This window comes from Canis lupus, chromosome 10, assembly GCF_003254725.2.
Source record: "Canis lupus dingo isolate Sandy chromosome 10, ASM325472v2, whole genome shotgun sequence".
In the NCBI taxonomy this organism is placed as follows: Eukaryota; Metazoa; Chordata; class Mammalia; order Carnivora; family Canidae; genus Canis; species Canis lupus.
Window position 1 is genome coordinate 44,828,042 of NC_064252.1, and position 15,492 is coordinate 44,843,533.

At 35.6% G+C, this 15,492-nt stretch overlaps 1 protein-coding gene across 8 annotated transcripts in view; it reads left to right on the plus strand.

The window, feature by feature from the left end:
• The window catches only part of MGAT4A (alpha-1,3-mannosyl-glycoprotein 4-beta-N-acetylglucosaminyltransferase A), a 154,987-nt gene that overhangs the window by 86,460 nt on the left and 53,035 nt on the right, over positions 1-15,492 (plus strand). For all 8 annotated transcript variants that reach the window (XM_049115846.1, XM_049115847.1, XM_049115850.1 and 5 more), the window contains one exon: positions 13,598-13,731. In XM_049115846.1, the coding sequence (XP_048971803.1) occupies positions 13,598-13,731 (134 nt within the window). The remainder of the gene's footprint in view (positions 1-13,597; positions 13,732-15,492) is intronic.

Genomic DNA, 15,492 nt, shown 5'->3' on the forward strand with positions numbered 1-15,492 from the left:
CTCTCTGTGACACATCTCCTCCTCTCACAGACTATCCTACCTTCCTCTCATAAGGACCCTTGTGAGTTCATTAGGTTAACCTGGGTAGTCCAGGATGACCTTCCAATCTCAAGATCTTTAATCATATCCATAAAATCCCTTTTGCCATGTTAGGTAATGTATTCACAAATTCCAGGAGTTAGGACATGGACATGGTAGGGATATTATTACGGTTACCACATGGGAGAAAAAAGTATTCCAGAAAATGAGAAGAGCATCACAAAAACCCTGTGATGGGAGCATGGAATATTCTAGAAAATGAAAGAAGTTCACCGTAGATGAAGTGTGGAGTGAAGGGAAGCATGGAATAAGATGAGACGAGAGATGTACTGGAGCCAGACAATGCAGGAACTTGCAGACCATTTATTGGATTTGGGCTTTTTTTTTTTTTCCAAAGATTTTATTTCTTCATGAGAGAGAGAGAGAAAGAGAGAGGCAGAGACACAGGCAGAGGGAGAAGCAGGCTCCATGCAGGGAGCCTGATATGGGACTCGATCCCAGGACTCCAGGATCATGCCCTGGGCTGAAGGCGGTGCTAAACCGCTGAGCCACCCAGGCTGCCCCAGGATTTGGGCTTTTATCCTAAGAGCAGAAAGAAGCCACTGAAGAGTTTTAAGCAGGACTTACTTAGGATGATTTTATAAGATATAAATTTTACAAAGACTGCAACTGCTGCAATGGGAAGAATGATTGAGTTTATGGACAGCAGAGTAGATTTGAAAGGCCCCAGTAAAAGACTATTGTAGTGATCCCCTTGAGAAAGGACAGTTATGGACTAGATAATAGTGATAATAGTAGAGATGCAAAGAAGAGGACGGGTGGAGGAGTTGTTTGGGATGTATGGGGACATACATATTTGGGAGGAGCTAGTGATCAACTGTTTTTGCGGACTGAAGTAGAGGATGTAGTCAAGGATTAAGTTTTAGGTTTCTGGATCATGTAACTGGGTGGATGGCAGGTGCTCTTCACCGAGATAGGGAACAGCAGTAAATATTTTGCATCATTGGTTTGCAAGAAGATCATAACTTAAATCTGGATATGTTAAGTGAAGAAGTGATTGTGAGTTCTAGAGAAGGATAGTTGGATATTTAGGTCGGGGATTCAGAGATCAGAGTTAGATATAATTTTATGGCTCATTATTTGCGAATAACTGATTGAAAATACGGGGATGGATAGGGCCTAAGACTGAGCCTTGATGGTTTTCTACAGTTAATTTTCAGGAAAGAGAAAGATAAAGCCAAAGAAGATGGAGAAGGTACAGCTGAAGGTAGACTAGTGATTGAAGATGGAAAATGCCAAAATAAGATTGTTTCTAAATTTTCTTAATTTTAAAGGAACCACTAGAATTTAAAAACTTTCCAAGAAAGTTGAAGAAAACCAAGATAACAACAGTTGATAGCTCTATTTTATCTTATAGACTGTATTTTAGATTGTTCAGTACATAATAGATATATTACAGATGCTACACAGTTACTACTTGAATAGGAAATACTGGACAATTAATAAAAGTAATTAGTCCAACCTTTTGGCAAGGTCCACCTTGCTCCTTCCTTAAAGTATGACATAGTTATGTTGTTTACGTTGCTGTTACATTTATTCTGAATTCTACCTCCTTAGAATAAATAGATTTTATAGATTATAAGCCACAGAAGTACATTGTGGGCCAGAAGAATGAGTGGACCAGGAAGGGCCATCTTACCTTGGTTCCAGAAGGCAGGGAAAACTGTCTTTTTCTGTGGTAATTTTGTGAATTACCACAAGCCTGGACACTCTTAAGTCTGTAGGTTTAGCTGAAATTAGTATTTACACTTCTAATGCTCTTGGAGACCTTGAGTGCCTTGGTTTAAACTAAAGAATTTAAATTCCAGATCTCTTAACAGTATATTTGGGGAAAAAATGGCTGCTTCTCTATACATGCCATCTAAAGTTAAAACAATAAACAACTCAAGACTATGGTAGGGAATAGAGTTCGCATTTTTATACTATTTTTGTTTGCATACTCTGGGTCAGCATGTAGTTTGCTTTTTCCATAAACAAAGATTAAACTCCATATAAGCTAGGATTGCATTGGAAAGCTCACATCACAGTTGTTATATTTCTAGTCTATATTCTAAACACTTAACATAATTTTAATTTAAATTCTTAGGTAAAGTTGACCCTAGAACCACATGAAGTTAGAGGCCCTGACCCTCTATACCCCACACAGTCAAAAATCCATGTGTAACTTTGACTCCCCCAAAACTTAACTATTATTGGCCAGTGTTGACCATTAGTTGTTATTGGTAACATAAACTGTTGCTTAACACATATTTTGCATGTTACATGTATTATATACTGTATTCTTACCGTAAAGTAAGCTAGAGAAAAAAACATTATTAAAATCATAAGGAGTTGCGCCTGGCTGGCTCAGTCAGTAGAGCATGCTACTCTTGATCTTGGGGTTATGATTTCAAGCCCCACATTGAACATAGAGCCTATTAAAAAAAATCATAGGGAAGAGAAAATAGATTTATAGTACTGTACTGTATTGAGAAAAGTCCATGTATAAGTGCACTTGCACAGTTCAAACCCATGTTGTTCAAGGGTCAACTATATATGGTACTCTGCTTCTAGGGTACCTCATGAGGCATTTTGGAGTAACATGATCATAACAGAAATCTTGATTTGGAGCCCTTTCCTCCTCAGGTGTGTTGTTCTCACCTGCTTAATCAAGTCACCTTTCCTTCTTTCTCTTCCATGCTTTCCCTAGGGTTAAGCCCCATTGATGGTCTCCAAGACATATCTCAAATCCATCCACTTGTCCCCATTTCCAGCACCCTAATTCATACCACCTAACTTCTGACTGATCCCCCCAAAATGCTTTTACTCTGAACACTTTTGTATCTTTTGCCACAAAATTTGGTAATCTTTCAAAATTAAAAATTGGATAATGTCTGTCCCCTGATAACTTTTCAATGACTTTCTCTTGCACTCAGTTAAAAACAAATTTAAGGTTAATTTTGATCTGACCCCTAACTAATCCTGTGAATCTAGGCTTATTCTGCTTTAGATACATTCTGTTCTATTTCTTAACTATGTTAAGATCATTATTTCTTTGGGGCCTTGCTGTTTCCTCTCCTGGAATGTTCTTCCTCTGCTCTTTGTTACCATTAGTTATCAGTTAAGGTGATGGAGGACTTCCAGGACATTACTATCTATAGAGGTACCTGTCAATTCCCCTATTCCCCACCCATTATTTTTTTTAAAGATATTATTTATTAACGAGAGATACAGAGAGGCAGAGAGAGAGAGAAGCAGGTTCTGTGCAGGGAGCCCGACGTGGGGACTCCAGGATCATGCCCTGGGCCGAAGGCAGGCGCCAAAGCATTGAGCCACCCAGGCATTCCCCCACCCATTATTTTTGATATTGCCACATTTTAATTTGTATAGAACGTATCACCCACTAAGATTGTATTGTTTATCTTTTCCCCTCTTCTAGAAAATAAATTCCATGAGGGCAGAGAGCTTATCTATGTTGTTCACTATTATCCCTATCACCTAGAATAATATCTTGCATTTGATAAGTGTTCAGTAAATATGTTTGGAACAAATTTGGGAAATCTCTTTTTTTAAATAGTTCTGTTTAATTAATTTTAAAGTTGAAGTATATAATTAACATACAGTGTGTGCTGGTTTCAGATGTACAACATGATTCAAAAATTCTGTACATTACTCAGTGCTTACAATAAGTATACTCTTAATCCCTGTATCTATTTACCCATCCCCCTCCCCTACCTCCCATCTGGCAGCCATCAGCTTAGTTGTTATGTTTAAGAGTCCATTTCTCTTGTGTCTTTTTTTTTTTTGTCATTTGTTTTTTAAGTTCCACATATGAGTGAAATCATAGTATTTGTCTTTCTCTGTCTTATTTTACTTACCATTATATTCTCTGTGTACATCTATGTTGTTACAAATGGCAAGATCTCATTCTTTTTTATGGCTAATATTCCATTGTATGTATATACCACATCTTCTTGATCCATTCATTTATGAATGGAAACTTAGGTTGCTTCCATATCTTGGATGTTGAAAAATTGCTGCAGTAAACATAGGGGTGCATGTATCTTTTTGCATTAGTGTTTTCCTTTTCTTTGAGTAATACCCAGGGGTAGAATTACTAGATCATATGGTAGTTCTATTTTTACCTTTCTGGGGAAATTCCATACTGCTTTCCATAGTGACTGCACCAGCTTGCATTTCCATAAACAGTACATGAAGGTTCCTTTCTCTTTACATCCTTATTAACGTTATTTTTTGTCTTTTTGATTTTAGCCATTCTGATAAGCATGAGGTCATACCTCATTGTGGTTTTGATATGCATTCCCCTGATGATGAGTGATGTTGCACATCTTTTCACACCTAGTGGGCTTCTATATTCCTTCTCTCAAAAAAATATCTGCTCAGGTCCTCTGTCCATATTTAATTAGATTACTTGCTTTTTTGGTATTGAATTGTAGAAGTTATTTATATATTTTGGATATGAACCACTTATTGGATATATCACTTGCAAAAATATCTTCTCTCATTCACTTGGTTATCTTTTTATTTTCTTGATTATTTCCTTTGCTGTGCAAAAGCTTTTTATTTTTGGTATAGTCCCAATAGTTTATTTTTGCTTTTGTTTCTCTTGCCTGAAGAGACAGACCCAAAAAATGTTGCTAAGGCTTGGACATTGGTCCAGGAGATTACTGCCTATCTTTTCCTTTAAGAGTTTTATGGTTCCAGGTATTGCATTTAGATCTTTAATCCACTTAGGGTTTATTTTTGTGTATGGTGTAAGAAAGTGATCCAGTTTCATTCTTTTGCATTTAGCTATCCATTTTTCCCAACACCATTTATTGAAGAGACTCTCTTTTTTCCCATTGTATAGTCTTACCACTTTTGTTATAGATTAATTGACCATATAGGCATAGGTTTGTTTCTGGGTTCTCTATTCTGTTCCATTGATCTATGTGTATATTTTTGTGCCAGTACCATACTGTTTTGATTAGTATAGCTTTGTGTAGTGTATCTTGAAGTCTGGGATTGTGTTACCTTTATCTTCACTCTTGCTCAAGATTGTATTTGGGGTCTTTTGTGGTTCCATACAAATTTTAGAATTCTTTGTCTTAGTTCTGTGAAAAATGCTTTTGTTTTTTGATACAAATTGCATTGAATCTTTAGATTGCTGTGGGTAGTAAAGACATTTTAACAATATGGATTCTTCTGAGCCATGAGCATGAAATATTTTTCCATTTGTGTCATCTTTAGTTTCTTTCATCAGTACTTTTTGGTTTTTGGAATATGGGTCTTTCACCTCCTTGGTGAAATTTATTCCTGGTATTTTATTCTTTTTGGTGCAATTGTAAATGGGATTTAAAAAATTTTCTCTTTATACTATATCATTATTAGTGTATAGAAATGCAGCTGATTTCTGTATATTTTGTATCCTGAGACTTTACCAAATCCACTTATCAGTTCTAGTAGTTTTTTGTTGGACTTTGTGATTTTCTATATAGAGTGTTATGTCATCTGCAAATAGTGCAAGTTTTACTTTTTCCTTACCTTTTATATCTTATTCTTGTCTGATTGCTGTGGCTAGGACTTTGATTCCTGAGTTGAATAATGGTAGTAAGAGTGGATATATTTGGCTTGTTCCTGATCTCAGAGGAATAGCTCTCAGTTTTTCACCATGGACTGTGATGCTAGCTGTGGATTTTTCATATATGATCTTTACTATGTTGTGGTATGTTCCCTCTAAACCCACTTTTTTGAAAGTTTTTATCATGACAGATACTGGATTTTGTCAAATGCTTTTTCTGCATTTATTGAGATGATCATATGGTTTTTGTCTTTTCTCTTGTTGTTGTAATGTATCATGTTGATTTGTTTGTGAATATTGAGCCACCAGAAATCCCACTTGATAGTGGTGAATGATTTTTATTGTATTGTTGGTTCAGTTTGCTAATATTTTGTTGAGGATTTTTGCATCCATGTTTATGAAAGATACTGGCCTGTAGTTTTCTTTTTTTGTAGTGCCTCTCTCTGGTTTTGGTATCAGGGTAATGCTGGACTTAGAGAATGAATTTGGAAGCTTTCCATCCTTTTCTGTTTTTGGTGGGATTTTTTTGGAAATAATTTGAGAAGAATAGGTATTAACTCTTCTTTAAATGTTTGGTAGAATTCACCTATAAAGCCATCTGGTCCTGGGCTTTTGTTTTTTTTTGGAGTTTTTAAAATTACTGATTCAATTTTGTTGCTAGTAATCTGTTTACTTTTTTTTTTTTTCCTGATTCAGTTTTAGAAGGTTGTAGGTTTCTAGGAATTTATCCATTTCTTTTACATTGTCCAATATGTTGGCATATTATTTTTTATAATATTCTTTTACAAACTTTTGCATTTCTGTGATGGTGGTATTATTTCTCCTATTTAATTTCTGATTTTATTTGAGTCTTTTTCTCTCGGTGAATCTTACTGAAGGGATATTAATTTTCTTGATCTTTTCAAAGAACCATGTCCTAGCTTTATTGATCTGTGTCATTGTTTTTTAAGTCTCTCTTTCATTTATTCCTGCTCTAATCTTTATTATTTCCTTCCTTTTACTGGCATTGGGCTTTGCTTTGTTTGTTCTTTTTCTAGGTCCTTAAATGTTATGTTATGTTGTTTACCTGATATTTTTCTTGTTTCTTGAGTAAGCCTGTGTTGCTATAAACTTTTTTCTTAGAACAGTTTTTGCTGCCTCCCGAAGATTTGGACTGTTGTGTTTTCATTTTCGTGTTCCCCATGTGTTTTTTTTTATTCTTGTTTGATTTCTTGGTTGACCCATTCATTGTTTAGTAGCTTCTTATTTATTCTCATGTATTTGTATTTTTACAGATTTTTTTCTTGTGATTGATTTCTAGTTTCATACTATTGTGGTTGGAAAAGACGGATGACATGATTTCAGTCTTTTTTAATTTATTGAGGCTTGTTTTGTGGTCTAACAATCTGAGAATGTCCCATATCCCCTTGAAAAGAATGTGTAATCAGCCAGTTTTGGATTGAATGTTCAAAATATATCTAATTTATCATTCAAAGTCTCTGTTCTCTTGTTGATTTTCTGTCTTGATCTATCCATTACTCTAAGTGGGTATCTCCTAATATTATTATAGTACTCTTAATTTCTTCTTTTATGTCTATTAATAGTTTTATTATTTAAGTGCCCCAATGTTGGGTGCATAAATATTTACAATTGTTACATCCTTTTGTTGGATAGTTCCCTTTATCATTATGTAGTGTCCTTTGTCTCTTCTTACAGTGTTTTGTAGTCTTTTTTGTCTGATAGAAATATAGTTTTCCCAGTCTTATTTTTATTTCCATTGGTATGGTAAGTGTTTTTCCATCACTTCATTGTCAATCTGCATGTGTCTTTAAGTCTGAAGTGAGTCTCTTATAGGCAGCATATATATGGGTCTTGCTTTCTTATCCATTCAGGCACCTTATGTCTTTTGATTGGAGTATTTAGTCCATTTACATTTAAAATAATTATTGATAAGTATGTACAATATATGTATTGTACATATTACAATTATTGATAAGTATGTACAAAATATCATTTTGTTACTTGTTGTCTGGTTGTTTTGCAATTGCAATTTGTCTGTTGTTCTTATCCATTCAGGCACCTTATGTCTTTTGATTGGAGTATTTAGTCCATTTACATTTAAAATAATTATTGATAAGTATGTACAATATATGTTTGTACATATTACAATTATTGATAAGTATGTACAAAATATCATTTTGTTACTTGTTGTCTGGTTGTTTTGCAATTCTTTCATTCTTCTTCTCTTGCTCTTTCCTCTGCAGTTTGATGGATTTCTTTAGTGTTATGCTGGGATACCTTTCTCTTGTTTTTTGTTTGTTTGTTTGTTTGTTACCATTAGGTTCATTTAAGATACCCTATGTGTATAGCAGTCTGTATTAAGTTGATCATCACTTAAATTTTTGAACCCTTTCTAAAAGCACTGAAATTTTCCTATGTGCTCTCCACCCCCTGGTTTATGTATATGATGTCATATGTACTTTTATGAATCTCCTAACTGATTTTTATACTTAAAATTGATTTTACTCCTTTTATGCTTTAATTTCCATACTGGTTTATAAGTGATTAATCTACTATTTTTATTGTATCTTTGCATTTACCTGTGAACTTTTTCCCTTCCTTAATTTTCTTATGCCTAATTATGGCCTTTTTTTCTTACTCAGAGAATTCCCTTTAACATTTTTTTGTAAACCTGGTTTAATTGTGATGAACTCTTTTAACTTTTGTTTGTCTGGGAAAGTCATTGTGTCTCCTATTCTGAATGACTGCCTTACTGAATAGTGTTTTCTTGGTTGCTTGTTTTATCTTTTCAGGACTTTGAATATATTGTGCCACTCTATTCTGGCCCACAAATTTTCTATTTTAAAATCAACTAATAGCCTTATGTGGTTTCCCTTATATATAACTGTTTTCTTTTCTCTTGCTTTTTAAAATATTCTCTCTTTATTACTTATTTTTGTCATTTTAATTATTATGTGTCTAGGTATGCACCTCCTTGGGTAAATTTTGTTGGGGGCTTTCTGTGCTTCCTGGGTCTGGATGTCTGTTGCCTTCCCCAAAGTAGGGAAATTTTCAGCAGTTATTTCTTCAAACAAGTCTTGTGTTGCCTTCTTTCTTCTTCTGGGATCTCTATAATGTGAATGTTACTACGTTTGATGATATTATTGAGTTTGCTGAACCCGTTCTCTTTTTTTTTTTATATATATATTTTCACTTTTTGCTGTTTGGCGTGGTTGCTTTCCATTACTCTGTCTTGCAGATCACTGCTTAGTTTTTCTGCCTCCTGTAGTCTGCTGTCAATTTGCTCTAGTGTATTTTGGATTTTAGTTATTGAATTTTTCATCTCTGACTGGTTCTTTTTTATATTTTCTATCTCTTTGTTGAAGGTCTTACTGAGATCCTCCACTTTTTTTTTCAAGTCCAGTGAGTATCTTTATGACCGTTATTTGAATTCTTTATCAGGCATATTCCATTTCCTTTAGCTCTCTTGCTGTGATTTTGTCCTGTTCTTTCATTTGGGCCATATTGCTCTGTTTCCTCATTTTGTCTAACTCTGTGTTTGTTTCTGTCAGCTATATCTCCTGATCAGGTATATCTCCGTAAGTGGCCTTATGAAGAAGAGCTCTTCTTCATAAGAAGATGAGACGCAAGATGTGATGTCTTGCAGCACAATGTCCTCTGTTCACTGGAACCAGGCGCGTCAGATGTCTCTTGTGAGGCTGTGTGAGCCCTGCTGTGTGACTGAGCTGCACTTATCTTCAGTCCAGTGGCTGCAAAGGCCCGCTTCACCGGTTTGGGGTACACTGGTCAGGGTTTGGTCCCTATGCTGTTAGGGGCTTGTGGCAGGCAGGTCAGTAATCAGACTGGATGGCTGCCCTTCATTATGTGCTCTGGGACTGCAGGTGCACCGTGCTGCAGGGCACTATCTCTGCACTGCTAGCTATAAGGTTTGGCTTCTGGGACTGTTGGGTACACTGGTTTGTGTGATTATATTCCCTCCACCCCAGAGCAGGAGTCACTTTGGAGTAGCACTGGTCCCTGCTGGGGTTGCTTGCATGGTATGTTGGGGCAGAAGTGGCCTTGGAGGCATGCCTGCAGAGTAGGTCAGGTTGGATGTGGTGCCTCTGATGGGGAACATGGTGGGGCACTTGGTGCTAGCAGAGTACGTAGAGAGTGTTTGTGCTAGTTCCTACAGGTGTCTGCCTATATCAGGGAGTAGGGAGGGAGGCTGGGGTAAGAGAATGGTGCTTGCCAGCACTTTTGTTCTTAAAGTCTTCTAAAGATTCCTGAACCTCCAGTACAAAATCCGAGATACCCCAGGCACTTTCCAAACTACTGCTTTCTTGTGTCTCTGCAGAGTTATTTGTTATGCTGCCTCTTTAAAGGTGGGGACTTGGTTTCCTATTATCCTTGAGCGCTCCTGGAGCTAAGCCAGCTGATTTTAATGTACCTGGAGTTAAGGTCTGCTGATTGTAGAACTCTGGAAGTTAAGCCCACTGGTTTTCAAAGCCAGATGTTATGGAGATTGTTCTTTGCAGGGTAGTTTGTCTGTGCCTGTGATACCTTCTCGATGCTTGTGGTATCCCTCCTCTGTGTGGCTAGTCTCACAGAGGTTTGGTTCCTAAGTGTGTTTCTACCCCTCTTGCACTTTTCAGTGTAACCTTCTCTACAATTAATTTGTGCCAGTCTTTGAGTCTTTTTCAGAGTTAGTTGCACTGTGTGTCCATGAGTTCAGGATCTTACTACTCTGCCGTCTTCCCAGAAGTCCAAATATGACAGATCTCTTTTTGAGCCCTGGGAAGTTTTTCATCTGAAAATGGAAGAGAGGAATGTGACACCCATCTTTGGGGATAGCTTTTAAACCATTTGGGTCTCAATATTCTTTTTTATTGGGAGGAGTATTATTGCTTTTTAAATTTTAATTTCAGTACAGTTAATATATAGTGTTAGATTAGCTTCAGGTGTACAATACAGTGATTCAACAATTTTATGTGTAACTCAGTACTCATCATGGTAAGTGTATTCTTTAATCCCCATCACCTATTTCATCTATCCTTGTGCTCACCTCCTCTGTTATAACCATCTCTTTGTTCTCTACAGTTAGGAGTCTGTGTTTTCAGTTTGTGTCTTTTTTTTCCCCTTTGTTTTGTTTCATAATTCCACTTGTGGGTTAAATCATATGGTATTTGTTTTTTTCTGATTGACTTATTCCAGCTCCATCCATGTTGTTGCAAATGGCAAGACTATATTCTTTTTATGGGTGAGTAATATTCCATTGTGTGTATATATACCTCATCTTCTTTATCCTTTCATTACTCCATGGACACTTGGGCTGCTTCCATTATTTGGCTATTGTAAATAATGCTGCAATAAACATAGGGTTGCATATATCTTTTGAATTAATGTTTTCATATTCTTTGGGTAAATACCCAGTAGTGCAATTTCTAGATCATAGGGTAGTTCTATTTTTAATTTTTGAGGAACCTCTATACTGTTTTCTGCAGTGGCTGCACCAGTTTGAATTTCTACCAACAATGCATGAGGCTTTTTCTCCATGTCTTTATCAACACATGTTGTTTCTTGTGTTGTTGATTTTAGCCATTCTGACAGATGTGAGGTATTATCTCATTGTGGTTTTGATTTGCATTTCTTTAGTGATGACGTCAGGCATCTTTTCATGTGTTTTGTTGGCCATCTGTATGTCCTCTTTGGAGAAATATCTGTTCATATCTTCTGCCTTTATTTTATTTATTTTATTTTATTTTATTTTATTTTTTTTATTTGTTTTATTTTTTTAAAGGTTTTATTTATTTACTCATGAGGGACAGAGAGATAGGGAGGCAGAGACACAGGCAGAGGAAGAAGCAGGCTCCATGCAGGGAGCCCAATGTGGGACTCAATCCCAGGTCCCCAGGATCATGCCCTGGGCTAAAGGTGATACTAAACCACTGAGCCACCCAGGCTGCCCTTCTGCCCACATTTTAATTGGATTGTTTTGTTTTGTTTTGTTTTTTTGAAAAAAAAAAAAAAAGTTGAGTTGTATTAGTTCTTTACATATTTTGGATACCAGCACTTTATTAGATATGTCATTTGCAAATACCTTTTCCTATTCAGTTGGTTGTCTTTTAGTTTTGTCAAAAGTTTCCTTTGCTGTGCAGGAGCTTTTTATTTTGATATAGTTTCAGTAGTTCATTTTTGCTTTTGTTTCCCTTGCCTCAGGAGACATACCTAGAAAAATGTTGCTATGGCCATTGTCAGAGAAATTATTGCCAATATTGTCTTCTAGGATTTATATGGTTTCATGTCTCACATTTGGGTTTTTAATCTGTTTTGAGTTTATTTTTGTGTATGGTGTAACTAACTGGCATGGTAGATTCTGGTAGATTCAAGCTTCCTTTTAATTTCAAGATTTTATGAATTCTAAATATTTTGTAGCATTTCCAATAAATTGTTGCATTGAGACAAATATTTTTAACATTTGCAAAATATCTCTCTACTACTATATAACAGGATATTAAGGTGTCATTTAAAAAAGACTTCCTGTGGAATACAGTCCTATTATAACACAATATATACATTCCTAAAGTTTATCATGCTGTGGAGAATTGTGCAATAAAAGGAGAAAAGTCAGTGTTACAGTGGTCAGAAACTTTGTCGGTTACACATACAAAAAGACAAAAAACATAAACAGCGCAGTTTTATACCGTGAAATTATTAAGAAATACAACATACTATAGTAAACGTGGCACTGAATAATACTTGAGATTTGCTGGGCTTCATAAGAATTGCAGCTTGGAAGGTTCTGAGAAGTGTGAGGCAAGGCAGATTATTTGCAATCTGGTAGAAATTTCAACACTAGATATGTGTGGTTCTTAGCATCAGTAAACTGAGACAGATGGTAGAAGGTAGAAGTATATACATACGGTTTGTGTATTGCTACATTGCTTGGTTCTGTTTTTTGAACTCATTTCAAATGGATGTCATTTTCTGTGTTTATCTAGTGAATGCTTGTCCCAGAGGAGAAATTGCACAGAGAATTTCCCAATACATTAATCACTCAGGAAAAAATTTGTGTTCCAAAACAAGCATTATAGTAGAACTGGCTGTAATTTTAGACTTACAGAAAGTTGCACAGATAGTATGCACGGTGTTTTCATATATCTCACCCGGTTCCCTTAAAGGTTCAAATTTTATGTAAATATAATGTAATGATCAAAACCAGGAACTTGACATGTTGATGTTATAGTGTTAACTAACCTTAGTAGATCCTATTCAGATTTTGTCATTTTCTCATCCTTCTTCTTTTTCTATTCCAGGATCCAATTCAGGATCCGTATTTCATTTGCTTGTCATGTCTCCTTCATCTTCTGCCATCTTGGACAGTTCCTTATTCTTTCTTTGTCTTTCCTGATCGTGACACATCAGAGAATACCTGGACAATTATTTTGTGGATTATCCCCTTAATTTGGATTTGTCTAGTATTCATGGTTAGATTGAGGTTATGCATTTTTGGCAAGAAAACCATAGAAGGGATGTTGTGTCCTTCTGATTGCATTATATACATGATATCTGAGACATTGATTTTTTTTGAGACATTTTAAAGATGTGTTCAGTGCTTCTGATTTTCAATTGTATAATTTATATTTGTTTATACTTTACAGTCACTTGTTTTTCATGTGAGGTTTAAAGTCTTCATTTTTATCAGTACATTGACTTTTTTAATGGATAAGCCCTGTGGAAAAGAATTACACTGTTATGGGTATGCCTTTATATCCTGTGATTATTTTTCTCTGTATAGTAGTATATTCTGATTCCTCAATTATTGTTGAATAGTGTATTTTGATTTCTCAGTTATTTCTATCAACTTGAGAGGGTATAATCACTTTTGAAATACTAGTATTATTTTATACTGTCTTTGTGAAATCTTTTTATGTAATGACTATCATTATTTTGTTGCAGTGTCAATAGTAATGGGAATTCCCACAGTGAAGAGAGAAGTTAAATCTTACCTCATAGAAACTCTTCATTCCCTTATTGATAATCTGTATCCTGAAGAGAAGTTGGACTGTGTTATAGTAGTCTTCATAGGAGAGGTAATTATTTAATTGTCATTATTTTTTTGCTACATTTAATCTATAAGAGTTGAAGCCATAATTGAATGTTTTAATACACTTTTAAAAATGTGATGAATCAAGGTTAGATAATACATTCTTTCTGATATTAAACTTAAGTGTAGCTTGTTGTGTTTGCCTTAACTTGTCTCCTGCAGTAACAGTCCAGGAATAATAACTTGTTGTGAGTAGGATAATATTATATTCATAAATCTTTAAGAGCAGTGAGTCCCCGTTTTTACCTGTAGGGCTTAAATTTGGAGATTTGCACTGATTTTCTTTGGGAGTTTTGAAACCTGAGAAAGGCTTTGCATAGGTTGCGGTTTTATCATTTCTTTATTTTCTCCACCCCTCCTGTGTACTTCCAAGAGGCAGTCATCACTATTTTTAAAAAATATTTTATTTATTTATTCATTTGAGAGAGAGAGAGAGCACAAGCAAGGAGAGAGGCAGAAGAAGAGGGAGAAGCAGGCAGCCCACTGAGTAGGGAGCCTGATGCGGGGGCTTGATCCCAGGAATCTGACCTGACCTGAGGGCAGATGCTTAACCAACTGAGGCATCCAGGAGCTCCTCAGCCATCATTATTATTTTAAAAGTCAAAATATGGATAAGAATGTGAAACATTTCTTATATTTCAGTCTCCTTGCAAGACCTAGGGAAAGCATATTGAATATGCTTTTTGCGAATAATGAAGGGAAAAAAGCCCCTGGAATATTTTCTTAATAATCACATAGAATTTCAGAATATGAAAGGACTTAGGAGATTATCTGGTTCTGGCTTACTGATTCCCAACTTTTCATGGTTTCTCATGCCTTTTAAAAGGAAAATGTTCTTAATGTTTTCTTTAGTATAAAGAAAGCATACATTTAAAACAATTTAAAACAAGCATACCATTTAAAACAATTACAGAAATGTATAATGAAAATTTAACTTCTCCTCCATGTAAATAGAAATACTATGGATATTCTGAAATACATTTTAAGAACTTGGGGATCCATGGGTGGCGCAGCGGTTTGGCGCCTGCCTTTGGCCCAGGGCGCGATCCTGGAGACCCGGGATCGAATCCCACGTTGGGCTCCCGGTGCATGGAGCCTGCTTCTCCCTCTGCCTGTGTCTCCCCCCCCCCCCCCCTCTCTCTCTCTCTCTGACTATCATAAATAAATAAAAATTAAAAAAAAAGAACTTTTTCTATGACTTGTATACATTTATATATAAATGCAATTGTTCTGTACATTTTTTCATATCATTTTTCTATGCTAAAAAGAGTATCATCATCGTTTTTTTATGACTACAAAGTATTCCATTGTATAGTTTTAACATAATTGACTTAATTTCTGATTGATAAACATTTAGACTCTGTACAAATTTTTTGCCCCTCCCCCCTTTTTAAGACTGCTCTGTGCATTACTGTAAATAAATTGTTGGGCACTTGTATACTTACTGATGTGGGATCCATTCCTAAATGTGGAATTGCTGGGTCATAGTCCATATGCATTAAAATGTTCATAGATGGCCAAAATGCCCTACAGAAATTAATCCAGGTTATCCCTTTTCAGCAGTCTGTGAGAGAGCTTGTTTTCTTGTCCCCATGCTCTGCTAGATAATATTAGTCTTTAATTTTTTTTTGCCAAGTTGATGGATAAAAATAATATACTACTTTTGTTTAATTTGGGTTTCTTTACCAAATGGGATTAAATATTGGTTTATATGTCTTTTGACCACTTGTACTTACACAGATTTTAT